The sequence below is a fragment of the Aulostomus chinensis genome, chromosome 15 (assembly GCF_037954235.1).
Source record: "Aulostomus chinensis isolate RoL2024-O1b breed Wild chromosome 15, RoL_Achi_v1.0, whole genome shotgun sequence".
In the NCBI taxonomy this organism is placed as follows: domain Eukaryota; kingdom Metazoa; phylum Chordata; class Actinopteri; order Syngnathiformes; family Aulostomidae; genus Aulostomus; species Aulostomus chinensis.
Window position 1 is genome coordinate 7440810 of NC_141334.1, and position 27891 is coordinate 7468700.

Sequence of the window (27891 nt, forward strand, 5' to 3'; positions counted from 1 at the left end):
CTGTTTGTGGAGTCATGTGTTCATGTACCCTCAACTTTTTCCCTCCCAACCGGTGAAAATGATGCAATAGCTCTCCTTTTGCAACAAAAATAAAGCCCGTGTCAGCCCAGTAAGAATACTTTACCTTGCCAGAGTGAGATTTACCTCTCTTGTTCTCGGTCTATGGAGATTGTGAGTTTGAAGTTGCACTAAATGTATCTACCACCCACTCCACTTAACCACCCAACCACTATATGAATCACAGTTCAGTGCGTTATCTCTAGTAACATTTTTTCTCTCTCTCTCATACACACACACACACACACACACACACACACACACACACACACACACACACACAGAGCATGGCAAGATCATTTAAAACAAATATACTGCATTCAAAAGGTCACCAGGCATACTGCCCGTTGACATGATAATGCTGCATTTGTAGAAGCTCTTCCTCCTCCTGTACTTCTCATCTCTTCTTGTCTCTCTCTCTATTTCTCTCCAATGATCCTCTCTCTCTCTCTTTCTCTCTCTCTTCATCTACGACCGTCTTCGTCAAATATAGCGACAGGTCGTAATTCCCACCGAACAGAAACATTTTATCCAAGTTGCACTTGAGACCAGTGTATTCCTTGTCAAATGTTCTGCCCCTCGTCCCTCCTCTCCACTCTTAAAAACTCTTTAGGTTTTTCCAACTGAGCGATTCCTGCTGAGGCGGGCGCAACCGCACTAGAGGGGAAGTGAAGTCGTGCTGGACTGGCGCGATATCCTCGCACGGTTCACAACTAAAAGAAGACCAGATCCGCGTTAAATCATGGTTCTAAATGATGGAGTGTTTTGATTTTAAAAGTTGACCAGGAATTTCTACTTGTGGGGTGTTTGCGAGGCATGGCTCTCCTTTTTACTTGCTTATTTCTGTCTTGGTGAGTACACAACTCTTTTCTCTGCGTGCTCCCGGACTTTTACGCACGGCAACCACAGTCTGTGGATGGATGTGTATTTGAGAAACTGTATTTTCTGATATTTTCTTGTCTGCTGCTATGAGATTTGATTACTGTATATGTGTTCAGTTACAGTGTCAGCAGTGTTTGGGGGAATCAGCACAGTGAGACCAGCATATATTTGGATAACATCACGCGTATATTGGATAGATTACTGGATGGGTATGACAACAGGCTGCGACCTGGATTTGGAGGTACAGTGGATGATTAATGCCAGTGAAATATTGTGTCGTGAAGCATATTGCCTTTTAAATGATCATATATTTTCTCAGATGATAAAGTTTTACTCTAGTTTTTGTTCTGTGATGGTTATGTTTAGAATGTCTTTTGTTTACCAAAATGACAAATGCCAAGGCTGACATCAAAATAATTAACTAAGAATCTGTATTATGTTCTTTTGTCTATAAATTTATGACAGGTTCAGGGGCCATTATATTTTATGTTGTTATGCATTTTTCTGCTGTAGGTCCAGTTACAGAGGTCAAAACAGATATCTTTGTCACCAGCTTTGGACCGGTTTCAGATGTTGAGATGGTATGTAAACCACACTGAAGCACAAAGGTCAATTAAAGTAGCTGTCAAACACATTCACGCCTTTCATCATCTGTTTACTAAGTCACTGTTATTTTGCTGAGACGCGGGAGAACGCGTGCAGTTTTCCTAGTAACTCAAGTCAAGTCTCCCCCAGCCTTCATTATTCCAGCGGTTGGGCTGGATGTCATTAGTACAGCTTAGGATTTTAATCTGTTTGACAATCCCCGTTAGAGAGAGAGAGAGAGAGAAAGAGAGAGAGAGAGAGAGAGAGAGACATGGCTGATGTTTGGATGGGATAGGCTGGATTCTCCTGACATGGGATAGGCTGAGCGCTATATGTCTGTTGTACTTTATAGTGTTTCACAGCATCTAAAGCCTGCCTGAACTGCCATGTGATATGCTGGTGGCAGCTCTATTTGGAGGCATGTAAACAGCCCTGCAGGGCAGCAGGGCACGAGTCCATCCGATCTAAAAGCATCCAGGATTGACTCTTACTGAAGAGTATATGCTGACTCAAGTAAAACGTTCTCATGACACCTATTTAAGCATGTTCCCAGACCTGAGAGTCTATTAGAATCAAATGATTAAATAATAAATAACTGTACATTTATTTTTTAAAGGTTTTTTTGGAAACTTGTTGGTATCTAATATGCATAACAACAACAACAACAACAAAACATGCCAGCAAATTGTCATAGTTGCATTTCTTGATTATAAAAGGCACGAGTAAGCACGAACCTATCATATAAATTCTTTTAGTACTGGCAGCAGTGGATAATAGTACTGAATGATAAGTGATTATACACACTGCCAGTATCTTATCCAGCAGGTTCCAATGAAACCATGGCACATGAACCCATCTGCCACTGTCTCCAGGGTTAGCAGCAGGAGCAGAAGCAGGAGTGATAGTAAATACATGTGAATCCCACGTTCTAACCCCCATCCAGGAATACACCATGGACGTGTTCTTCCGTCAGACATGGATTGACGAACGGCTGAAATTTGAGGGCCCCATTGAGATCCTGCGGCTCAACAACCTGATGGTCAGCAAGATCTGGACGCCGGACACCTTTTTCCGGAATGGCAAGAGGTCGATTTCTCACAACATGACCACCCCCAACAAGCTGTTTCGCATCATGCAGAACGGAACTATCCTCTACACCATGAGGTAACAGTGCTGGACAGTAAGCTCCGAAGCCAGCCAAGACCGGAATAGAGTACAGACCTGGAAGGCAAATCAAACAAACCAGCATCCAAGAATATGCACAGACATAAAAATATGAAGTGTGCCTCCAAAACAAATATGTGCCATCTGATACGCTGCTGAAAACAGATTTGGAAGGCAACTCAAACAAACATGACTTTAGCTTTGTTCCAAATGAAGATATGTATCATGAAAAGAAGATCCCCTGGAGTAACCGATGGCAGAGAAACACGTTTTTAAAATCATTGAAAAGACAGTTTGCTATGATGACATATTTTAATTTCCAATCAAATATTCATTTGCAAATCAACTTAAGTGGTTGATAGCCTTCGCGAGAGTTGAACTTATGTCCAAAACTGCACAGAAATCAACACCAATCCACTTGATGTCTTATTTTGAAGCTTGCGAGTGAATGGTACAGCAGCAGATTGACTGGATCCAGATTAAAACTACAGTCATTACTTCACCAGTAACAATGCATCAAATATGAATCAAACACTCTTCCCAACTCTTCCCTATTCCGACAGATTAACTATAAATGCGGAGTGCCCCATGCGTCTGATGAACTTCCCGATGGACGGCCATGCCTGCCCACTTAAGTTTGGGAGCTGTGAGTTTGTTTTTGTAAAGCCTCTCTGGTTTGACAGATGGTGTCACTCTCAAATGATCACTCTGCCGCTGAGTAACTGACTGGCTGACAGGACATGTTCAGATTTCAATTTTGAAATGTCACATACACAGTACACATTTGGGAAGCTGTTAAAGGAAGGGAAAAAAATAAGGAATGTCTAAGCCAGATGTTGAATGTGTGTCAAACGTTCAGAAGATCAAATCTGAAAAAAAAAAAAAAAAAAAATAAAATATTGCAATGAATGGAATCAGATTTAAAGATTATCTGCTAAAATCATTTTGTTTCAGTATAACACAACACTGGTAGCAATACATTTTTGGTTTTGTGCAGATTACAGATGAGGCATTTAATTTCTGTAACTTCTTTCTTTTTGAGGAAAAAAGTATGTTTTTTTTTAACCAGAAGGGAGTAAAAGTATATTTTCTTTTTTTTTTAATCCCTTCAAAGTTTTATGTAAAGCTATACCTTGATTTGAAAAAAAAAAAACGCATTAGCAGATTTTAACAGAGCTCCCCATCCTCTCCTTTGTAGATGCCTACCCCATCAGTGAGATTGTATACACATGGAAGAAAGGTCCTCTTTCTTCTGTTGAGGTGCCCCAGGAATCATCCAGTCTATTGCAGTACGACCTCATCGGCCAGACAGTGTCAAGCGAGCGACTAAAGTCCAATACAGGTGAGCTAAAACTCTTAAACTGCGCTGTGAAGAGGCCAATGTGCAGCGTTTACTGAGACTAAAAGGTCCAGGTTGCACTGCTGGGTGCGATCAAATAAATCTGTGATAGTAACGTCTTTCTTTTTTCAACACAATATTGATATGAATATGTATGTATAACATATCATAAAAGCACGGTTTTAAGTCTCAGAAACTGACTAATCAGCATCAGTGTTACTTTTTTGCAAAAAAACAAAAAACAAAAAAGAAAGAAAAAGGGTTTTCCTTGTGACTTCTATATTTTGATGAGCAGCCAACAGAAATGTCCCGGTGTTTCCTCCCCCAGGTGAATATGTCATCATGACCGTCCACTTCCATCTGCAAAGGAAAATGGGCTTCTTCTTGATTCAGACCTACATTCCTTGTATTATGACTGTAATCCTGGCCCAGGTCTCCTTCTGGATTAATAAGGAATCCGTTCCAGCTCGAACTGTGTTTGGTAAGATTTCCTTAACTATTTTGTTGTTGTTGTTGTTGTTCTCAAATGCTGAATTAGTTCCAGTCTTTGTTTGAAGCTTGTTTCCAAGAGGACGCTAACATAGACTGAAAAACAGTTTTGTTCAATTGAAATCATTTGGAAAAGGAAAACTCTCATTATAGCTGCCAAAGATTGTAAAATTGGCTCGTTGTTGATTGAGCAAAATATCTCCTGTCAATTATCATTTTTCATGATTGCAATTACTAACAAAAACAAAAGGCCAGGAGAACATTCTGGTGCAACGCCTTTCCAATAATTCACAGTTTTAAATGTTTTTATCAAATCTCTGATAGTTTTAAACTCCTAAAACTGTTTCGGTTGTTAAAGTATCAAGAAGTCAAATGAAAATTTTCTGTATTTATCGATTTGCCACCCACGGTTTGACCCATGTGTGCGTCTAGCTCTCTAAACTTTAGGCGGGCAGGCTTCTCACCGTGTACTGCACATTCAGTCTAAACGACGGACAGTTCTGAAAATACAACCGCTCGCAGACGCAGCTATGATTTAACCTTTCTTCATTGTATCTATTCCTCCTCCACTGTGCTTGAGCTGCATTAATTGGGAATAAATCTTTTTTTTTCTTTTTTTTTTTTAAATTGGTCATGCAAGGGCCGAGAGGGGGAGGATGTTTACTTGGCCGGCTTCCGAGCACTCACAGGTTCCGCTTGCTCACATTACATTACGCTACAGTTGCCACCAAGCTCTCGCCTCAGGAGGAGAGAGACACTGAGGAAAGACAGAGAGATTGAAAGGAGGGGGGGGGAGACAAAGCAAATAAAAAAGATTGCTTTGAAAAAGTGTAAACATTCTTATCCTTTAAAAAAAAAAAAAAAAAAAGAGAGAACAACTTAATTCCCCTCATGTGAAATCTCAACATGCCGGAGCTGTGGTTTCTGTCTGTGGCCTATACTTGTTTTTTGGGAGCGAGCCGGTGCTCCAACAAGCCTGCACACATCTGCAAAGCATAGATCCCAATCATGGATGTTAGCGTGGAAGTCGCTGCCCCATGTGGAAGGCACATCTGTGGATACTCATTAGCCTCAGTGGACCTGCTGTTTTCATTTCACTCAATATTGGGCCGATGATTGAGGAAAAAAAAAAAAAACCTTCCTTCTGTGGGGTAGCTGTTGTTGAAAACACACACGAGTGTGAGAAAGTGTGTGTGTGTGTGCGTGTGTGTGTGTGTGTGTGTGTTTAGGTGTGTCACACTTGGAGTGCCATTGCCTTGTTGCATCCTTAACTCCACCGAAGAGTTAAAATGAACACCGATGTTGGTTTGTGTTTCTTCTGGATAATTCATAAAGCTGTGGATGGGTTAGAATGAAGCACGATGATGGACATGATTTGGATCTGATATTTAATATCACTCTGGCAGAGGTGTGTTCTCTCCAAGGACCCTCTACACTGCAGAAGTATTGCCATAAATATTTCTCTAATTTCTGGCACAAAAAATGAAAGAAAGAAAGAAAGACAACACTATCACTATTAAAGTAACATCTCTGTGAGATAAAGGGACTTATTTTTAAGACAGTCTTGTTTTATTTCAAGAAAAAAAGTTTATTCCGCTGGCATTTTATTTTACTATTGCAAGAAAAGACAAAAAAGACAACTTGTGAGTTCTGAACTTTTTCTGTTTTATGTGAAGTGTCATGATATTGTTTCGATTAGAAAAGAGACAAGTATACCCTTCGATACTTTGAGCTTTTACCTTTTGTCTGGACAATCGAAATGCAATATAACATGGCAAACAACGCTACTGAGTGAGTTCTGATGCATGTGAGGAAGACGAAGGGAGGGAAGAAGAGGAGAAGTTCCTCTATGGGTGTTCTCTACACTAACAGTACATAAAGCCGTAGTATGTTGTGCGCTGGATTGCCAAGACCCTCTCTAAAAGCTGAAAGTCCCTTGAGCACAAGTCTCACAGACGTAATTGAGTGTGGCCTAATTTGTACCTTGCTTTTTTCCTATAAAAGCCCATAAATGCCCCAAGCATTTCATTTCTATCCTGTCTTTATACTTTATCCCCTTCCTTCCCACACGCTTTCCTTCTTTCTTTTTCTTTCTTTCGCCTCTCTCTCCCACCCTGACAGGCTTCCTTCCCTCCCCTTTGCAATCATTTAACTTGTCCTTGAGCTTGAGACAATCAGCGTTGGTTGGCTATCAGAGGAGGTTGTACTTGAGTTGTTAGTTTTCACTGCTGAAGTGATGTGTAGAAAATGCGCTTTTGAGACATTAGGCACATTAAGTCTCCCATAAGTTCCCGGGTTGCTAATGAAATGTGCACAACTACAGAGCACATTTGGTAAAAAGCATGGACAGCAGTGCTCAATGGCCCCGTTTCCCTGCTTGCTTTAGCTTGATGAAAGTGAATTAGATTTCTACTTTGTTAATGGGCCACTAAAAGATATGTTCATTGTCAGCATCTTTATCTGACTTAATAAGGACAGAATATGGAGAGAACAGAGAAAATCGGTTTGCACGGATTACAAGCTTCTTCTTTTTTTTCCCGGAGGCAAAATAGTTCATCTCATCATTCATCATAGATTTTGTTTTCTTTTTCTTTTTTTTTTTTTGTATATTTGGATAGCTTTACATTTCAAAAGTGTCTTGAAAATTCATGCAATGCAACTTTAATGTGGTCTGAAGTAATTTAAGTCCGAGAGAATGTTTACATGTTCTGGTGCTTTGACAGTTTTCTTTGCTTTACGCTCATCAAGGTCCTGGCTTTGTGCAGACGATTTGACTTACTCGGAAATCCATCCATCCGTTCCCCTTCCTATCATCTTAATAGCTCATATCAGATGCATATTAGCCAATGTTTTGTGGCTTGTGTCTGGTCATCATACTGGATGGCTCTCTCTACGATGTTTGCTCTCTGTTATTGCGGTGCCAGTGAGGAACATGCATGGGTTAGTCTGTCACAGACAGATTAGCCTCCCCTGAAGTGACCGTTTGGCAAACCCTCCGGAGCTGAAATGCCACACGGCCTGACATTCCAGTTAGACGGCACCGAACGGAGCTGCTGTCGTGTGTCAAAGACAGCCCTTGGGAAAATCAATCGCATTCAGAAAATTTCCATGAGCATTTAGGATTATTTTGTTACATTTAATTATATATTCTACTTCCCATGTTATACAACAAGTGATGTCAACTCTTTGAAGGGAGCTGTATCTAATGATCCATTCAAATTAAAGGCTCCTCACTCTCTTTTATTTTTGGCTGGACTGCAACAGCGGGATCGTTGGACGCGGCTTCAAATAAGATTTTTTATTTTTTTTTTGATTGGCAAATATTGCGTTTCACATTCCAAGTGCATCCAAAGGCTGTTGGGTTTTCACGTTTCCCATCTACCACTGGTGACTGCTTGGGTCTCACTGTTCATATAACAGGGAACAGATTCAGGCAAGGAAATTAAATTTTGGCTGAACAATAGAGAAAACATCTCTCACCAAATATGACTCGGTTGCCTTTGTTCTATACCACTGAAGTGAATGGAATTATTCCCAAACAGAACATCACTATACGTTATAAAATGAACATTCTGTGCATTATGTTGTGGATCCTATTGCACAGATACTGTACTTGTAGTGAGGCTAAAATATTCAACATCATTTCTTTTCAACTGGATAGGCTGTACTTACTTTCATTTAAATAGCACAATGATCTCGCCAAAGGAAACTGACTGAACAGAAACCAGTCGTTGGGAACATTTAATTGAAAAAAATGAAGTTCTAAGGGAGACAAAGAAATCAAGGAACTGAAATAGAACATAATTAATCACACAGTCAGACACAGGTGTGAGAACACCTGGACAGGGAGGCAGCTGATTGGCTGGGGAAATAAAGAGAGCAGGGCAGACAAGGACTGATTAATAAACAAGACAAGTGAAAACAATAACAGACAGGAAGTGACACCTGATTAAAAAAACAGAAAGCAAGGGAAAAAACTCACACACAACACCAGTCTGATCGTGACGTTACACCAAAATAGCAAATATCACCATGGTGAGGTAAGCTATCAAATCGAGACGAGCACATTGCTAACAACTGTCCCCTCCTTGTGCACAGGTATCACCACTGTCTTGACCATGACCACACTCAGTATCAGCGCACGCCACTCCCTCCCCAAAGTCTCCTATGCCACAGCCATGGATTGGTTCATTGCTGTTTGCTTCGCCTTCGTCTTCTCTGCCCTAATTGAGTTTGCGGCTGTCAACTACTTCTCCACCCTGCAGGCCAACCGGGAGTTGCGAAAGGCAGCAGCCATGAAGGCGGCAGCTCAGGAGGCAGCAGCCGCAGCTGCAGCTGCAGCTCCACCTGCAGCCACAGGGAACGATGCTGAGGTTTCCTCAGTAAGTCTGCCACGCTATTTCACACTGGGGAAAAAAAACACTCGAACTCTTAGTATTAATCTGTACATGACCTCATCCAAAAAAAGAAAAAAAAATAACCTATAAATACATCTGGATTGAAGATCAAGTGTCTGATGTGTTTTTCAACAAAAAATGTCTTAGTACCTTCTGGAAAATACATTAATTGCATCGCTGTCTGCCGCATTGAAAAACCCATTCATATGGAAATATTCCTCACACGGGATGTCTTATTCAGTGAAACATCTGGAGACTTCACGTTTACAAATCACACATTTATAGATTGAATGAAGCTCCGTGATTTGGCTTCCAGACTAGTTGTGATGACCTAAATCCTGCTTCTCTTTTAGGTTTGCACAAACTCCAGCTTGAACATGTTTTGATCCTATGCCGGTAGAACTGGGTGGAGATCAAAAGAGGTGGAATGGTGGATGGAGGTTGAAGTGGCAGCCAGTGATTCAGTTTTGTAGTTACTCTGCACTCACATGTAGCATGGAAAATAATCCCGTCATAGAGTTTGGCTCTCAACTCCAACTCCATTCTTGTGTCTGAGTTAATTGGACTTGAAACTATAAATATCCTGATGGAAACACTGATAGTGCTCATCTGTTGGTACTTGACACAGTTTTACCCACAAACTCTGAGGCAAGATTTCAACATCAACACTGACTCTAATCCTGCAATGTTTCTGTCCTTTCCCTCATCGAAAATGGAGATTTTTAACATGAGGAAGGGTCAACTCAAATTAATCTCTTGTGGTTTAATATCATTTGTTCCAAGCAGATTAAATTGCTCTGTTTTTCAATGTGGGAAATATTCTTAAAATGACTTCCAAGATTTCAAGTACCAACCCCCCGATATTTGTTTTTGTAAATGATTGTTTGTTGTGTGTTTGATTTTGCTTTCATTTAGATTGTTGTGCTTGTTGAATTTCTCTTCAGAGCGATTGGTAGGGACGTTGTTTATTTCAACCATACCCCCCCCTGTAAAAAAAAAAAAAAAATCGCCTTATTTGTCGTCTCATGTCACAGAAATTCGTATCATCCTCGCTCATGTCTCATCCATACCTCTTTCTTTTTTCACCTTCTTCTTTCATTCCCTCTTGTTACTCGTGCTATTTTCTTTTCTCAGACAATGCATGCACCATGTATGCACTCTGAAAATGTATCCACGTCCTCACAGTGCTACACAAGAACAATCATCCACGTATAATCTGCAGCACACACTCAAACACACACACGTATATATGTATACACATAATCTGTAGAATTATGCTCTCTGCATCCATACAATGCACTCACCCATCTATAAAGTGTCTTATCTATTCATCTATCCACAGTATCTATCATCCATCCATCCCTGTCTCCCAGTCCTTCCCTGTAACTGTGTGATAACCACAGAGAGTGACATGAGGAGACAGCCAGTGTCTCTGTGAATGATGTTGCTGCAGATTATGTAAGAGCCATAGATTAAGGGAATATCCAGCAGATCACTGCAGGCTCACAAGAAAGAGGGCAGCCACCACACTGAAGCAGTGGGGGCAGAGAAAGCTGGCCAACGGTCTATCCTTGTGGAGCAAGACGGAGAGATATATGTGAGGGTCCAGTGTGGTTTGTTTTTGTGTTGCGTGCGTGTGTGTGCGCGTGTGTGTGCGTGTGTGTGTGTGTGCGTGTGTGTGTGTGAGGGAGAGAGTCGCACTGAGAGAAAGACAGAGTGGGAGGGATGCATCATAGAAAATGACTGCTTTCACCAAATATGTAGGAGGGAAGACTACATTACACAGTGGAAAAGGGAAAAAAGGACAATGTGTATCACTGGGAATAGAAATAGCCGTCCTGCAATTACAATTTAAAAAAGGATGACCTGTTATTACCGCTAGGTAAATCCATGCATAACAGGAAAGGAAACCTCACATCAGACAAGTGTTCCTTTTTGATGAATCAAAGATACAATAGTAAACACATAAAGGGAAGGGGGTGTTCTATTCTGTGTGCATTGTTGCTGGTGGGTGAGTAGGTGGCACATTATGGAAATTAACAGAAAATAAAAACTAGTAGGAGGCAAAAAAACGAAGGAGGGATATAAAAGGAAAGGATCATTATCTGAGCGCCTAACTACATGTGGACAGTCAGAGGACTTCAGTAGGGGAAGATCCCAACGGTTGAAGACCTGGACTTGCTGTTTAACAATGCTTTCTCAACTGATTAGTTTAGTTTGCTTGTATATTCTTTTTGAATATAGATGAACTCCGGTGCACTTTGTGGTGAAAACATGGTCCAGCCTTAGTTCTACTACCATACCACCTGCATATTCTACCATTTTGAGCCTAAACGGCCCCGGTAATAAGACTTGTTTTACATTTTTTGATGAATCAGTGCATCTGAGCTGTTGCTGACAAAACTAGGAAATACTTACAACAGAAGTTGTACAAATCTGCACTAGTCCAGAACCTTATTGCTCACTAATAAACACAGTGAAAGTTCTCGTACTCGTCTTGGAAAACCAGCTCACAGAGACATTATCACCACCTAACATGGTTTTGCTGTGATACTTAACGGTTTGCTTGGATTTGACTGTGTAAAACAAACCGCACCAAAGAGGAAATGCTCCAACTTGGCAGGCTCATCAAATGATTTGGACCAGAGCAAACAAACTGAAGCAGCCCTTCGACAAAATGTCATGCACTTTATCTATAGCTACCCTGCAGGGATTTCTTGTAAACCTCAACTGGTTCCATTGAGAAGCTCACTGTAGCCACAGAGTCAGACATCAGGAGACTAACTTAACAGAAAGATCAGACAAACTACCAGAGTGAAATATCTGTCCTTTCCTGTGTGAAAACACCATCTTGACCTCAACATCCAAAGAGGAAATGTTTTCAAATCACAATGCAAGTAAAGGGTCTTCGTAACCCTGCGCCACTGAGAGTGAGCCAACAAGTAAAGCTACCAAAGCCCGAGAAAGCTTGTAGGTACCTTTACAAGCCCTAAAAGCAACAAACACAACACCTCTTATCAACCTGTTCAAATGCTGTGCTGTCATCCTCACCCAGGCAGCTTAACACACACCTGGGCTCCTGTGGTTCCGAAGCTGCCTTCACATGATAACAGATTTGCTCTCCCCTCACCGTGAGGTCGGGATCAGATCATGGTGGCGCTGAGACAAAGTGCAGGGTTATGTCATGAAATGATGGGCAATGTTTCTAGGGGACAAAGACAGATGCATAAACAGTTATGTGACCTTAACCTTAAACTACGCCTGTACATAGATGTCATAGCTCCATCAGCCCGATGACGTTTTGCCATTTTCCTTTTTTTTTCCTGGATCCTGGCTTTCTTTTAAACTTTTGTTGTAAAGTTCAGGGAAGTCTGGAACACAACGTGTCTCCCACCCCACCCCCCCCCCCCCCTTCTTGCTTGTGTCGCCTCTCGCTATGTCACATACAACTGTGAAAGGTCCGCAGCAACCGGGGTCAAAGTTGAAATCATTTGAACTTTGAGCACAGTGCTTGGTGAAAAGACACAGCTGAGCTGAGTGACATTGTTCTCCCCCTACTGAAGGAAAACAAGGGTCACAGTCAGTACAGAGCGGCTTGAGCACTGATCATGTCTGAATATCTAAGTGTCACATGACAGCGATGAGGAATAATGAACCACATGATGTCAGTGAGTCTACAGGGTGCTTGGGACTCCTCACGAGTCAGCACGAAGCATTTCAGATGAAAGTGTCTTCATGACTCGAGTCCAGTCGCTGTAGGCTCAACCTTTCCGGATACATTAATAAGATCTTTATGTTGATCTTTATAAAACTTAACTTCTTTCTTTTAATCGATAGAGTACGACAGAGCGCCATAGCAGATATCCAGAGAATACTGCCTTGTTTAACAGGCATAAAAACTAAACTTCATTTGCATGCATATATCCAACTCCACCACCATCTCATAATCAAGCTCCAGAATGCACACGCCCATTCAGCACCTACACAGATGAACCTCCTGGCAGTGAACTCCTATGCCAGACGTACTGACAAAGTACACTTACTTTAACCTCATTTCACACTCACACCTACACACGCACTGTAAAACACACATGAAAACCAATTACATATAGCTTGCACCCACCCCCACACACGCATCTATACCCAAACCCAAACATCATCCACACATCCAATAGCAAGTGCCCATCTGTCCTGTGTCAAAGTGGGTCTGGCGAAATCTAGAGCAGTGGATAAAGAGACGAGAAGCTGATCCCTCTGGGATTTGACCTGGAAGAAGCCATGCAAGGCTGTTGTCATCATCAACAGAGGGCTTTTCTATATGGGATCAGCTGTTATGTACAGTGTAACCTAAAGAACATATAACCAGTGTTTGATTACCCCCCCCCCCTTAAATCAAAGCAATAGAGAGCTAACTGTTAAAGACTGTGGAATTATTAAAAACGACCAGTTACTCAACGGCATGTCACACAGCTGAGACGCGCATCACACACACTGGGATGACCTGTCAGTACCTTGACCCCTAATGTCATGTGTAAATTCTGCTTGACAAAAAAAATGCACAAATATTTTTGTCTTTGATTTCACCGTCATAAAAACCCATTAACTTCACTTTAACCCCCATTTTTGAACCCTAAAAAGACTCTTTTCCTGTCAGATGCACTTCCTTGGAGTAATGCATTGCATTAATGAAGCCTGCAGAAGATTGGAATATCTTGTAGTTATTTTGATAGCAGTACAGCATGAGTGAAAGATCATCTTGTGTTTTATGGATATCACGATGCACTTCCATGGTTTACCAGAGAAAAACAGAGCAGTTTGATTCTCTCCCCTGTTAATTAAAAGACAACAATTCTTGGAATTTAAATAGAGAAATACCCCCCAAAATAATGACGTGCTCTGAGAGAGAGAGAATTACAACCTTTTCAAAACACAACCACATCCTTGGACTTATTTCTGATATGAGAACATCCCCGCCTCCATTTCTATGTTTATGCTCCTGACCTTTCTAAAGAATCCTACTGCAAGAACGTTCCGCCATTCCAAAGTCCCAGTGATGGGATTTTTTGGCTTGGATAATCATATTGCCTGTGGGTGGAACAAAGGAAAAGCAAACACTTACGTCTTAAAATTCCACAATATCTTAACTCAATGCAGTAGCCTTTGGGTGTACTTGGATCACCTTCAACCATCAGGAGATCGCTCTGTACTCCAGGTAAAATATCTCACAGTTTTCCTCGGATTATTGCTCTCTCTCTCACTCTCTTTCCCTCTGACTAAACCCACAGGCAACATGGTGTACTTAGACCCGTTTCCCAGATGTACTCTCCCCCTTTTTTTCCTGTACAGTGGATCTGATTTACAACTATTGGAGCAGGGAGCATGTGCTGGGATCACGCTGCTTTACTGAAAGTTGATGAGGCATTGCGATAACCATATTTCTGTGAGCCTCTTTTTGTTTGTTTGTTTGCTTCCTTCAAATGAATAAATCTTTCACGGAACGGGTTGATTGAAGTCACATCAAATCCAAAATAAAACATAATTGATTTCCTTTCTTAATTTTAATCACAGAGGTTTTAATTAACTATTCCCGTTTTTTCTTCTTTTATTCACATACAAATTCCCACATGCACTGATCAACTCGCAGCTGTGCAAATATAGAATGAACTTCATTATGGATTTGTTTCGGTTGCTGACGTTTTTCACGTTTCTTCAGTTCTGCTTCTAATGTCTTGATGATGTATGGCTCCTCAACGCTGCCATCGTCATCATCACACTGGCTTTTTACATGCAGATTCAGTTTGTGCTGCAACATTAAGAGTCTTACATAAGAAATGATGTTTTTGTATGACTCTGGGTACAACTCTATGGTACCAGTTTCATTATTCATAACTTTATATTACATCACAGAATATTCTCTTTAACGTGAATTTTCTCTTCTGTATCTCTCTTCTTTCTCCAAGGTGGATGCCAGTAGTGTGTTGAAGAAGAGGATGAACTCTGCCCCGCTGTTTGACCGCCCAGCCAAAACATTCCCGAACCCGCCCGTCAACGCCCAAGCCTTCTTGCAGCAGGGTTCCGCTGTACCGGCGAACAACGTTCTCACTGGCACAAGCATCATCGACAAATACTCACGTATCCTCTTCCCTCTGTCGTTTGGCGCGTTCAACCTGGTCTACTGGATTGTCTATCTCACTAAGGACACGATGGAGATGTCCAGGTGAGCCGAGGGCGTGTTACACATACACACCACCAGGGGGGTGTTTGCTGACCATACTGGGGGTTCATCTGTTTTTGTGCCACTACCCCCAAACTGAATAGGATTAGTTTGATGAAATCATGCACATCCTCGACCAGGTAACAGCATAACAGAAGCACTAGTTATGTCATTCGATGCATACCTGTTACACTAAAGAGTAAATGTGTGAAACAAAACAGAGTCCAGTTTGTGCTGCTTAAACTACATTTTGCAAATGTTTTTAGAATAGCAAAAATAGTCCAAAATGGCAACTGTGTGCCATATTTTTTGATTCTATGAGTTCTTGAAATCAGCTTTGTTAGCTTACGCAACTGATTTGCTTATTTTGTTTTGGTTATTTTTAATTTCATCTATTTGATGGGGACGCAGCACATTAATGAAAATCAGTATCTACAAATATGTTCTTTTAGAAGTAGCTGATTTCCATCTGTCGGCAGGTAAAATGAATACAGCAGTGCAGCCGTTGGAACTATTGACTACATTCATACAGACTGCAGTATTGACCAGATGAAGACAATACACTGAATAAGAATGAAAAAAAAAAAGCATGAACATTAATAAGGTCCAGTTGGACAAAGCAGAAATTGTACTGAGACATGTAGACTATTTTGATCATTTTCTTGTTATTGTTATGCATACATTTGAATCATGCTACAGTATAAAGTCCTTGTAGAGTTCTTTTGACACGTGCAGGACTCAAACAGCTTGACAAGTCATGCCAAAGCTTCCAGGGAGAAAATATGGTTGACACCTTTCAATAGAATTCCCAAGACTTTTGGGAACATTCCCAACATTCCAGAAGAAAACATGGGCGCGAGAGTGAATGTGTGTCAGTCAGATTTACCCTCCAACATGTAAATGGGCATATCAATATCTTATAACCAACTCATGCAAACACCTGACTGGAAATATTTTCTTCATTAAAATAAGGATTAAAAAAAATCGTTTACTGCCCTCTGTGTAAACATAGTCATTGTTCCTTTGGTGAACATTTGACACAATAGGATTTGCTCATGACTGCAAGCTACGTCACAGGAGAACATTTGAGTGCAGTAATCTAACTTTAAAGCCATATTTCGAATCACAAAGCCTGATTTAGTTGACAGAAGTGGCACAATACTTGCATGTTGCAGTAAATTGTATTTTTTGTATCTATATGTGAGTATGTGTGTACGTGTAATCGGATAACATGGGAATGCACAGTATTTCTCTGTCTCTCCTTTCTATTTGTGTGTATGTGTGTGTGTGTGTGTGCGTGTGTGTGTGTGTGTGTGTGTGTGTGTGTGTGTGTGCGTTAGCCTGCTAATTATTTACCATATGGCTCTCTCCTTTACCGAACCAAGTGCCTGGTCACAGGCTTGATACAGTAGTTGAGTAACCAGCTCCAGTACTGGCAGGGTCTTCATAAGTTATTCAATGTTTTGCGGTGAGTCTGGGCTACAGTCGTCACAGCCTGAAGCTGTGTTTGCTTTCCATATAGACTGAACTATGAATGATGACAAGAAAACACAATATGTAGTGTAGCAAGTACTGCACTATACAAAGTAGAAACTCTTAAGTTTTATTGCCAGTGGTTCTGTATGTGACAGCACTGCATTTGACCGAATGTGAGTTAATGGGAACAAAGACACTTCTGTTAGCAAGGAAACGTTTGATCATCCACACCAAGGACAAGGTACTGCTGAGGCAGCCATTTTCCATTTTAAAGTGTTTTGTCATAAAATATTGGACAAAATGAAAGTTTTAACTTGCTGCTGGCACAAGGATGAATGGTAAGGATAGCTCTGTATTTACAGCAATTTGTTATTTAAAAAAATGTTTTTTTAATGTATCAGATATTTATTAAATTAATATTTCATGTCTCTACTAATCCAACTAACACTCAAAGCATTCGCGCTGTCAATCCAATGGACTCTGACATGAATCTCATCTGGATCTTTAGTTTCTTATCAAGTTACAAGTTACAAGAGTTGTCGAGACCCCGACGCCTTCCCCCACTGGTATGACGTGATATATTCTGTCAATGATCTGATTCATTGACAATAATGTTGGTGATAAAAATAACTCAACATGTTCTGATGGCTCATCCCCCTTTATTTGCATATTTGCGTATTTTTTTATGTGCGTCATAATAACAGTACTTAAGCCTGCAGTAACACATCAGGTCTGAGCCCTGCAATTAACATTGGTGCATCTATACAGCATCACTTTGCTGTGACTCCAGCAGCTTTAACTAGAAGCCACAAATCAGTACACTTTTTCCACGCGTTTAGGATATTTAGCATAATGGCAAACACAATGATGGGAATAACGGCGTTAAAATAAACGGCGTTACTTTTTTCAGTAACGGGTAATCTAACTAATTACTTTGACTATCGTTACAACGCCGTTACCTTTACCAACACATCGTTACTACGCGTTACTGAAGCGACTCATTGAAGCTGCCATCTGGCTCGGCTCACACAGACACGTGCGTGTGTTTTTTGTCTCCTTTGGTGCGGGGGGAGGGGAGGGGCGGGGCAAGATAAGCGCCTAGGTCATGCTGATTGGCTAAAATAGAGTACGATTTCACGTTGAGCCAACCAGAGACATCAGATGGGTGGGTGTTTACACACGAACCCAGCATGTAGCAGTACACACACAAACTACCAGAGATGGCGAGTCCAGAGTCGCTGGGAAAGACGGCATTTTCAGAAACACCATTGACACCGATAATGGTGATAGCAAGCCAGGTGCTGTTAAAGTGACCTCCGCTAACAAGGAAGGATATGGAGCCATGCCATCCAAGCAGCCAAAGCAGAATTTTTCTGACCTGCTCCACAAAAACTTGTGACACAGACAGAACTTAACGAACTGATTGGCCGTTATGTTGATGAAAACAAGCTGCCGTTGTCAACAGTTGATTCACACTCCTTCAGAGCCTTCATTGGCAAAATACCAAGGAGAAGGGGAGCATCTCTGCCCTTCAGAAAGGTATTTTCTAAAAAAAATGAAAACAAATTTTTTCACATTTTTAAACTTGTCAGAAAAAAAAGAGTAACGCAATTGTTACTTTCCCAGGTAACTAGTTACTTTCATTGTGGAGTAACTCAGTTTCTAACTCAGTTACTTTTTGGGAGAAGTAACTCGTAACTATAACTAATTACTTTTTCAAAGTAATGTGCCCAACACTGGGCAAACAGTCCTGAGACCCGATAGATTATCAGAACACATGGTGCCAAACCGGTATGGGTCTTAGAACTTTGAGTCTATGTAGGCCCCTGGTGACCTACTTCTGACTGCATGACGCTCTAAATCTAAACATACCTGCAGCCATGGTTGACTAATGTTACTTTAAATGTAACTAGTCATTTTTTAATGCAATATTATGTCATTTTTTACAGTCTTACCACATGAGAAGTGTAGCTTGTTCGAATACTTTATCAAAAATGAAGCCCACTCACATGCTCATGAAAGCCATTTCAGTAACTGGTAGAAGGAGTGTCTCCTTCACCAAACAACTTGCTACAAACTTGATAAGTCCCCTCAAATGGACAATTTACCAAAAGTAGCAGCAGCATCCTCCTCCGGAGGCCTTGCCACCTGTGCTGTTGAGCCCCGTTTCTTCACAACAGACAGACAGCGGGCAGTATTTATATTTCATGTTCGTGTTCCCTTCAAATATGAGCACAAAATAATGTGAGTACTTCCACAATGTGATGCTATCCTCTCCCACTATATCTTCCTATCAACTTTCAATCATATTCTGTCAATAACAGCAAACACAGAAGGAAGCTTTAGCCTGTAATTGCTATAATTTAAGTTCATTCTGAAGGCTTCAAAATTGTTCATATGTCTTTTAACAGGACGTGTCTCGTGATCTAACACGTTTTGTAACAGGGGCATTCACGTACGTAGCAGTATTTACAGTGTTGTTATTTCCGAAGCAATATGTCTGTCAGCAGATTAAATTACACTGTCAAGCATGTTGGTCGCTCTCATACGTTACCTCTCTGAATCATACGAGGTTTGACACCTCGCCCGAATGCTGAGGATCATACTGGCTGAAGGAGAAAGCTCTGTTTATGATGGATGTGAGTAGGCAGGCAGGTTTGTGTGTTGGATTTGTTTGTTGTTGTTTTTTTTTTCTTTCTAATTGTATGTTCTACAAACACGCATAAGCCTGGATGTGCATTTATGTGCACACTATCCATATACAATTACCGCTCCTGACTCCAGGGCTTTTTAGCTGTGTGGGTTTAGGTCTTTTCACTCTCAGCTTCGCTCTTGTATAAGAGGAGAAATCCTGACGTCTCAACTGAGACAAATCAGATGACCTGACATGTCGACCGTGTGGATTCACACCCTTAGAAACGCTCACGCAACGGTTCTAATAAATGATCAGAACTCCAAGTGCAACTATGAGAGTAACAGAGTGGTGGCCTGGAGGCTGGACAGTAAACGGAAATAACAATAAAAAAAAGGTCTCTGTATGGTTTTGTGCAAAACAGAGGAATTCCACAAGCAGATACTCTCCCCGTTCAGTAAACTGCAGCAGAAGCCGTGAGTAACTGTAGTGATGAGAGCAAGGAAAGGGTGATAAAACACTCAGTGCCTCAACGCTGGTAGCTGAAAGTCCCAGAGGTCTTCCAACCAGGAGCTGACCAGCAAGTGCAGTGTACTTCTTCACTCTGACAGTGATGGATGGTGGTTACATCATCATCGCTGCGTATGTAAAGATGTTGAACATGATAGGACTTTCTGTTCAGTTTATTTTAACTCACAAGTTCTTCGTGTTCATGTCAAGAGGCCTGAAAAAAGAAAAGTATTATGATTATGATGTCAGACAAAGTGTAGTTACTGTAAAGAACATCTCATATGAATACTTCAGAAGAAAAAAAAACAATGATTTTTCATTTCCCCACCGAGGGATGAATAAAAGTTAATCTAATCTCATCCTAAAGGCCTCTGAAAAAATCAGCATTTTCTTTTTTTCAATAGCTGCCATATCACGAGACAAATTAACTGTTGCATCGTTTTGTGGATTTTTATTTCCACTCAAAGAAAGCCTCCTCAGGGCTGCGGTGAAGATCTCGTCAAGTTTAGGCACAAAAACAACTTTGTTGGAATTCAGGACCTCCATATTATTTCATAAAAATTGAATGCAAAGAGAGAATGAAAACAGCCTGATGAGAGAACAGTGGTACGTGTGTGTGTGTGTGTGTGTGTGTGTGTGTGTGTGTGTGTGTGTGTGTGTGTGTGTGTGTGTGTGTGTGTGTTTGTGTGTGTGTGGTGGAGGAGGTAGCAGTTAGCATTAGCTAGATGCTTATCAAACCAGCTTTAGGTGCATTTCCAAAGGAAGGAAGTCTCACTATATTTTGTTTATTTATCCTGTTTTGGTGACAATGAAAGCATTGAAAGCCTGACATGGAGCTCCGATCATGACAATGACTTACATTACCACGTTTCAGTTGGACTTTTATACTTGACTGCCCACAGGCGTGACCCCTTGATTCTGACTCAGATCTGTCTAAATCTAAATATCAAATGAAATGACATCAAGGCCCTTTTACTCCAAGGTGGTACATATGCGCAGATGCAGTGGCCTTAACTGAAAGCCTGCAACAGACCCTTTTCTCTCTTTGTATATCTTTGCCTTTATTAGAGCAGAGGCCTCCTGCAAAGATGAGCTGGACCAGAAGAAAAGAGCATGTCTGTTGTGTGTGTGTGTGTGTGTGTGTGTGTGTGTGTGTGTGTGTGTGCGCGTGTGTGTGTGTGTGTGTGTGTGTGTGTGTGTGTGTGTGTGTGTGCGTGCGTGCAGGTGGATTTGTGAGTGTGTCTACTTCAGTGAGGATACAGGCGAATGAGTGTGTAAATGTGCCATGGCAGCAGTGCCTACAGACTGGAGGCTATTTTAATGAATAGCACCATTCAGGGTGAGACATGAAGGAAACAAATTTGCTGAAAACACTTCCTTCCATGAGGGGCCCCAGCTGGTTGCTGGCTGGTTGGCTGGCTGGTGTATGTGTATCAGAGTGGGTACAGCAGGCGATAAGCCCTGCTCCTCTTTATTGCCCATCAGAGTGCCAGGCTTGAAAAACCACTTCCTTATTGTTGCTCATAAATCAAAACCACTAAATGCTGTTTCCAACTCAATTCCTTTTTTCGACTGCGGGGCCATAGCCATAACTTTGGTGTAATGATCATTCAATTACAGGCCACTCAGACAGGGAGCGAACAAGACCGATATAAACAGCGATCCCCTATCTATCATTCATCTCTGTGGCCTCATGGGAATTGCTACATCCTCGTTTGTCACCTAGTCTGTGTGTACTTGCATGAATACCCCTCTCACACTGTGTTTACATGGACATTTTAGTGCACACTCGACTATGGCAATGTGAACAATTCCTCTCAGGATAAATTGTTAACATACTAGAAAGTTGCCGTCTCGTGGTTTTAGACTTTCATTCTCTCTCCACTTCTATCCCTCAAAATCAATTGCTTTCTCAATTTCTCGTTCCCACTCTCTTCTCCATCTCTCATACGTGCCCCCCCCCCCATAAGCTGCCTCCCTCCTCTTTGATAAGCGAGGACAGTCCAACAGGCCCTCTACCTCATCGACTCAGCATTGATCAGTCACTTCAGAGCAAAGAAGAATATTGTCTCTGTAAAACGTGTCTATCTTTGTCATCTTAACAGGCAGCAGAGATGATATTAGCCCTCCAGATACTCTACCAAATACAGTTAATGTAGCGGCCCGGCCCAAAGACAACCGGTCCCATCACCAACAGGCCCACAAGAATCAACAGCCCGTCAGGAGTTATCGAACCTGTCAGCGCTCCCTGCTGGAAGACACATTTTTTAATAATTACTGATTGGCAACTGAGTAAAGGACAAACAATAGTGTTTCACAATGGCAACAGAAATGTCGTGCTTCTAACTGGCAAATATTCATCAAAGTCATGACAAGGTTCCATTCCACTGCTCATCATTTGAAGACGGTAATAAACAATACTTCTTTTCAGACTGAGCTGAGTTGAGAAACATCTAATTAGTCAATAGACTGAGGACAGACTTTTACATATTCGGAGGTTTTGATACAACATTTCTTTGTTATCTTCAGTTGAATTGTTTTTAAAGTTCGGTTTGGTGTTTTACAAGGCTGTTGTGGATGTAGGAGTGACGATAAGTTTCTTTTCTCAGTGGGTTAATTCTGAGATGTCCAGTCTGTCACCTGGAACAGACAGTAATCTGAGACAAACAGAGCAGATGAGAGGACCAGGTATAAGTAGGTTTGACAGGGATTACAGGTATGGCTGAGGTGTGGTTCTCAAAAACATATTATAGTATTCAAACCCACCTACATACAGTATACGCTGGAAAAAAAAACCTACGTTTGTGTACACGTTTAAACTAAAACGGAACATTAATGCACACAAGCATTATTCATTTGACAGAATTATGCCTTTTTTTTTTAATCAAATCAAAAATTTTGAATGAAACTCAAACTGTCTGTTCATACCTACCAACCAAAAGCACAAAAGTAAACTGGCTTTTTGCCTGTAGCCGTGAAAGTTTTCTGGCTAAAAATGTCTCCCAGGGCTGTCAAAAGTGTCTCCTACTTTAACGCATCAGGCGGAGGAGGTTCAGGTGTGAAATACCTAGCAGAGTTTCCCAGACGAATTTTACAAGGTCTTTGTGAGCAACACTGGTAGTGAGGGACTGAGTAAATTCAAAATTTTGAATTCAGCTGGGAAGGAATGCCAGCCCACAGCAGGTTTGAACCGGAACATGCTGTTACATCATTCTGGTGTGTGTTTGTGATGCTGCGCTGGCAAATGTGGACGGATGGGAAATGTTGTAGGTGTGTATGTGTAGGTGTATGTATGCATATATGTGTATGTTTGAATATGATAAAAAGGCATTCCATAATTCTAAAGGAAAAACCTTTAATTAGTCAAGGCTGCATACCACACGCTCCATCTTCCTTTTCCCTCTCAAAATACAATTTTTGTAATTCTCCATTTTCCTCTTTTTCTTTCTGGTTTACAGGGACACCGTCTGAGCCTGGAGTTCCTCATCCTGGAAACCACTCACTCACAGACACACACACACACACACACACACACACACACACACACACACACACACACAATAGATGACAGACGCTTGCCAAGCAGTCTTTTATGACGCCTCAGTGCATTGTATTTCTTTTTAAGTTTGCCCTTGGAAAGTGAAAAGCATTTTGAGAGCAGATGCTAGATGAGCAACTTCTATTGCCAATTTGACCTGGGATCTCACAGCTTGTGGGACCAGGATTCTGGAACTGTTTCAAACAGGTATTCCTCATTTATTTTTCTTCCTCTTTAATATGAAAAATAAGTCCAATGACACTTTTTTCCATCCTGTATCCCCGATCAGACGGGGCTATAATGACTAGGCTAGCTAGGCTGCAGAGCCAGAGGCACTATTTTGTTGGATGTATTTATTTTTGTATGGGTGCAAAATGCATGAATATCACATGTAGTGGGAGCAGTTTTGTATGTGTGTTTGAAATGACACGTTCCCTGATATTTAGAACACACACTTGAGGTAATGAGTACTCTTTGTTCCGACTAGATCAGTGCGACTGACTGACTCGCTGGAACTCTACCACAGCTCTTCTTTCCACCCTTCATTTTCCCCAGCAACATTCTTTTTTTGGTTGATTGGCATCATTTCCCTCTGCTGAGGGAGGACAGAGGATGGAAGGCAAAATCTTCAAAGGGCTTTTTTTGGTGCGTTCCACAGATATATTGGCCTGGTTGAACATTCCCATCCATGTGAATGTGTGAGTCCAGAAACACATAAAGACGTTTAAAATGCACGTCAGACATTTCCACTATTCCTGAATAGTTTATTTAACAGAAATAAACCTTGAAACATCATAATTTGATAACAATTCAACTCCTATAACATTTGCGGTGCAACTGGAACAAGAAAGGGGGATGCAACATTTGGGGAATGGCTATCACGTTAAAGATGGAATAATCATCGTGTGCTGCAAAATATATGACAGGAGCAATTAAGGCAACAATTAATGATTCCACAATGTATAGGATGTGTGGCACGTTAATAGTATGTCAGAAATTAGGTATTTCTTTGCATCTCACGCAGTATGATCTCTCTGTATCCTGGCAACAACCCATCTTCCCCCTGAGAAGATTCAGGCCTTTATAGATTACGATTGTTATCATTTTCTTTTGTATTGCCTCTGATTATTGTTGTCGTTCTTACTGAAGTTAAATGGTTCCTACACTGGTTGCCAGTTATTAATTATTGAGACGACAGCTCTGGTTTCTCCTTTTCATTTTAAAAGGAGCAGAAAATGGAAAGCTAAACCTATCATCATCAATTATATGAAATGCCAAAACAGATTCATTAATAATCCACTTGTGTGGATTTGCATATGATTATGCAGAGCCTCCAATTAAGTAGAGAAGGTAACATGCTAAAGCCACGTGGTGTCTAATTATAAACGGATGTGTGTGTTCGCTTCCATATGGCATCCATCATTTCATTAAAAATGTCACCGCTAAGCGCAGGCTGCTTTTGAAATGAAAAATCTCCACAATGACCCACAAGATGATAGAATATTTATGGAAACACGTTGTTGTTTTGATTTGTCATTTCAAGTATTTTAAAAAGATCAAAACCTATAGTTTAACACTGATGCACATTTGTCCTGCGTCCATGTCCAGAAAACACTGGAGATTTCAGAAGTTATAGAATGTTCCAAAGAAGATTCTTTTTTTTTTTTCCATGTTTATAATTCTCTGTTGAATTTTAACCCCCTTTTAGAAGAGAGTTACTTCTTTGGTGCAATTGGAATTTTTTTTTTTTCTTGCACTTTTACTTGTGAAGAAACCAGCATGGTAGAGCTCAGTTCTTTACTGTACTATAAATTAATAATGCATGATTAAAACTTTGCATCTCAAACAGTAGTTTTGTAAGAATAATGTTATGCAATGCAATATTAAATGCAATTTAGACTCTGGTTGAACCCCCAAGGTTCGAACGTTGCCTAAAACCATATCCGAAAGTTGTAACTGGATCGTGACCTGGTTGATATCAAGCTAGATCCAAAGCCAAGGATTTTAAATGGTTGCCTAAGTAATATCCGTGCTGGGCGGTTATGGTCGGATGAAGGTGAGAGGTTGCTGTCAGATTTATAAAGCCCTCTCTGGTCAGGGAATGATTGTGTTTGTACAAATTTTAATAGACATCCATGAGAGGAGAGATTTTTTGATTTCTGCAACAAAATATGACACATGCCCAGTCAAACTTTGTTCCAACCACTTGTAACTATAGCTTGTACTTGTAAACATTAAACTATTGTGTTTCTTCTCCCACATGAGCAGCAGAGGACTGAAGGAACAGTGATGTCAGACTGTCCGATATGAAGTGTCTTTCTATTTTCTGTCCCTTTTCTCTACTTCATTTATCACCCTCCTCTCGTCTGTCTTTGAGGCTGAAGAGCCCGGGCATTGCAGTCCTTATTGCCCTGAATGTCAGCCTCTATTGTGGAGAAGCCTGCCAGCCAACTAACACTGCTACAGAAGTGCTGGCTCAACCCCGAAGGACCCTCTGACAACCTCCCACCTCTGGCGGTGTGTTTCTGCAAAATAAACTTCAGTCAAAGAGTCAAATAGAAGAATAAAATGTAGTGGGGAAGGGTGAATGTATCTGTGTGTGACTGAGTGTCCTTTTTTTATATGGATGAGCTTATATTTGGAGTTATCAGTAAGTCAATTGATCTGACCTCTGACCTCAGCCTAGCTGCTTAGCTCCATTACACCACCGAGAGAACGGGATCTGCATGACCTCCAACCCCTCATGTGCTTGTTAGGTTTCTTGAATGTAGAAGGTTGTGAACTCCATAGAATATAGAAGTGTATTGCTATGGTGACTGCGGACCTAAACAGCCCTTTAGTCTTTTAATTTCATTCCACAGGCATGAGCTTTATTGATTCTTTTCACTCAACATTAATTGTTTTGGGTTTTTTTTTTTTTTTTTTTAAATATTTCTTCACTGTCATTTGCCTAAAAGAAATGTGGACTCACTTTAGAAGACAATGAATGCTCTACATTTTTATTTTACTTGTATATTTTGTGAATATAATTATGTATTTCTATAGGTTGCTATTTATTACAACTGTATGATCCTGCTTGATGATCAGCTGCATTGCATTTGTACTAGTCTAAAAGACAGAGCACAGCTTTTGTATTTTAGCACTTCCTCTACATTTGCTCTGTGTACACACTGTGTTTCATTTGTTTTGTTTTTTTGTTTTTTTAAGTATGGTGTGTATTAATGCAAGGATATTTGCATATTCAGGTCTTTTTGTTCCCTGTTGAATGAACTTTTTCCCCCAAGATTGTAAAACACTATGTTCAATAAAGCCAGATTATTTCGCTCTTCCAGTGTGAATAAAACTACCACTGTGCAGTGAGAGATACGCGCTCTGTGAAAGTAGCCTCTCTGAGGTACTTCTCATTTGGGAAAATACAGTCTTTGTTGTGAGATTGTTAAGATGCAAACTCTGTAACCCTTATTCACAGGCTATTTTCTTCCATTGTGACATTCTATTACATAACATGGGAAGCAATATTTCATCTTTATAGATGCCCAAAATGATATCTCTGGATAATTGTTGCAGCCTGCCCTCAAAAACAATATTAATAGTTTAATTTGTTACTTATAAGCACCCAGAATGAAGCCAATAATTCTCATTTCACACATGAACGCTATTGTACACTAAATGTGACTGCTGTACTGCTCACAGTGATCATAGTAATGATGTGATATGAGATGTCGTAGGGGAACAGTAGAGCTGTATGCAGTTTGGTCAGTGACTCACACATTTATGTAATTCAGTCTCAAAATGTTCTGCTCCGTGAATGAGTGGCACTACAGTGAACAACTGCTGGTTTACATCCAGTAATATTTTGCACTGCATGCATGCAACTGTATATAAAGTCGCACACATGCTATACCTTCACTGGAGTGAATGAAAAAGTGACTACCCTCGCTTTTATTTTACCGTAAGTACCATAAATGGCTGAGCTTATAACCCAGGCAGAGGTAGCATTCCATTTATACTCCCAGAGTGATTTAACTTCAGTTTTCCTCCCCATTATCTTCATGTTTCATTTTGCTTTCATTCCATTTCACTAAAAACTGCATATAGGCAGAAATAACCGGGAGAATCAGAGGGAAAATGTAGTTTTATCATCCAACTTCCTGTTCAGTTCAGATATAAATGCATTTGTTTCCAACCCCTCTCTTAGCAGGGTCACCGTAGCCAATCATAAAAGGGTAGAGTGCCACCTATTGGTGCACAACCTGAATTCTCTCTCCTCTCCTCATCACCCGTCCTTTCTCCCTCCTCCCACAGACACAGTGGCACTCAACTCCTCCACACTGACTCACCATATGTTTTCCACACACATACAGAGAAAATGAAAGTTAGAGAACGCAGTGGAACAAAAATCACTAAAGACAGACTTATAGAAATGTAGCGGGAGCACGCAGATGCTCAGGCATAGATTTACACAAACGCAAAAACAGAGAAATTCTCAGCAAAATCATTACAGGACCAATTAATGTAAACTGACTTTAATCTGTGCTTTTATAAAGAGATTAATGAAACACAGTAACAGTTTCATGTTAAACAGAATTATAGCAAAGTTTATCCAAA

General features: G+C 40.8%; 1 protein-coding gene across 4 annotated transcripts; it reads left to right on the top strand.

Annotated features, from left to right (window-relative positions):
• Nucleotides 1–484: 484 nt before the first annotated feature.
• Nucleotides 485–27869, top strand: gabra6b (gamma-aminobutyric acid type A receptor subunit alpha6b). 4 transcript variants are annotated; one of them, XR_015119549.1, is made up of 11 exons: nt 490–908; nt 1056–1180; nt 1453–1520; nt 2468–2688; nt 3252–3334; nt 3887–4030; nt 4356–4508; nt 8615–8898; nt 14874–15130; nt 23204–23490; nt 25661–25785. XR_015119549.1 is itself a non-coding variant. In XM_086227125.1 (10 exons), exons 1-10 carry the CDS (start codon nt 874–876, stop codon nt 25779–25781), a joined length of 1485 nt encoding a protein of 494 aa, XP_086083251.1. In that variant the 5' UTR covers nt 485–873; the 3' UTR covers nt 25782–27869. The 4 variants fall into 4 exon arrangements, 3 of the variants coding, with proteins under 3 accessions (XP_086083251.1, XP_086083250.1, XP_086083252.1); XM_086227125.1 differs by lacking the exon at nt 23204–23490 and having other exon boundaries at nt 485–908; nt 1062–1180; nt 25661–27869; XM_086227124.1 differs by lacking the exon at nt 23204–23490 and having other exon boundaries at nt 487–908; nt 25661–27869.
• Nucleotides 27870–27891: the final 22 nt, after the last annotated feature.

What these genes read in the sequence shown, in the direction of transcription:
- gabra6b (XM_086227124.1), top strand. Translation starts at nt 874, where the DNA reads ATGGCTCTCCTTTTTACTTGCTTATTTCTGTCTTG. An exon ending in CCCACTTAAGTTTGGGAGCT is followed by an intron (nt 3,335 to 3,886) that starts GTGAGTTTGTTT and finishes TCTCCTTTGTAG; the next exon opens with ATGCCTACCCCATCAGTGAG. An exon ending in ACGATGCTGAGGTTTCCTCA is followed by an intron (nt 8,899 to 14,873) that starts GTAAGTCTGCCA and finishes TCTTTCTCCAAG; the next exon opens with GTGGATGCCAGTAGTGTGTT.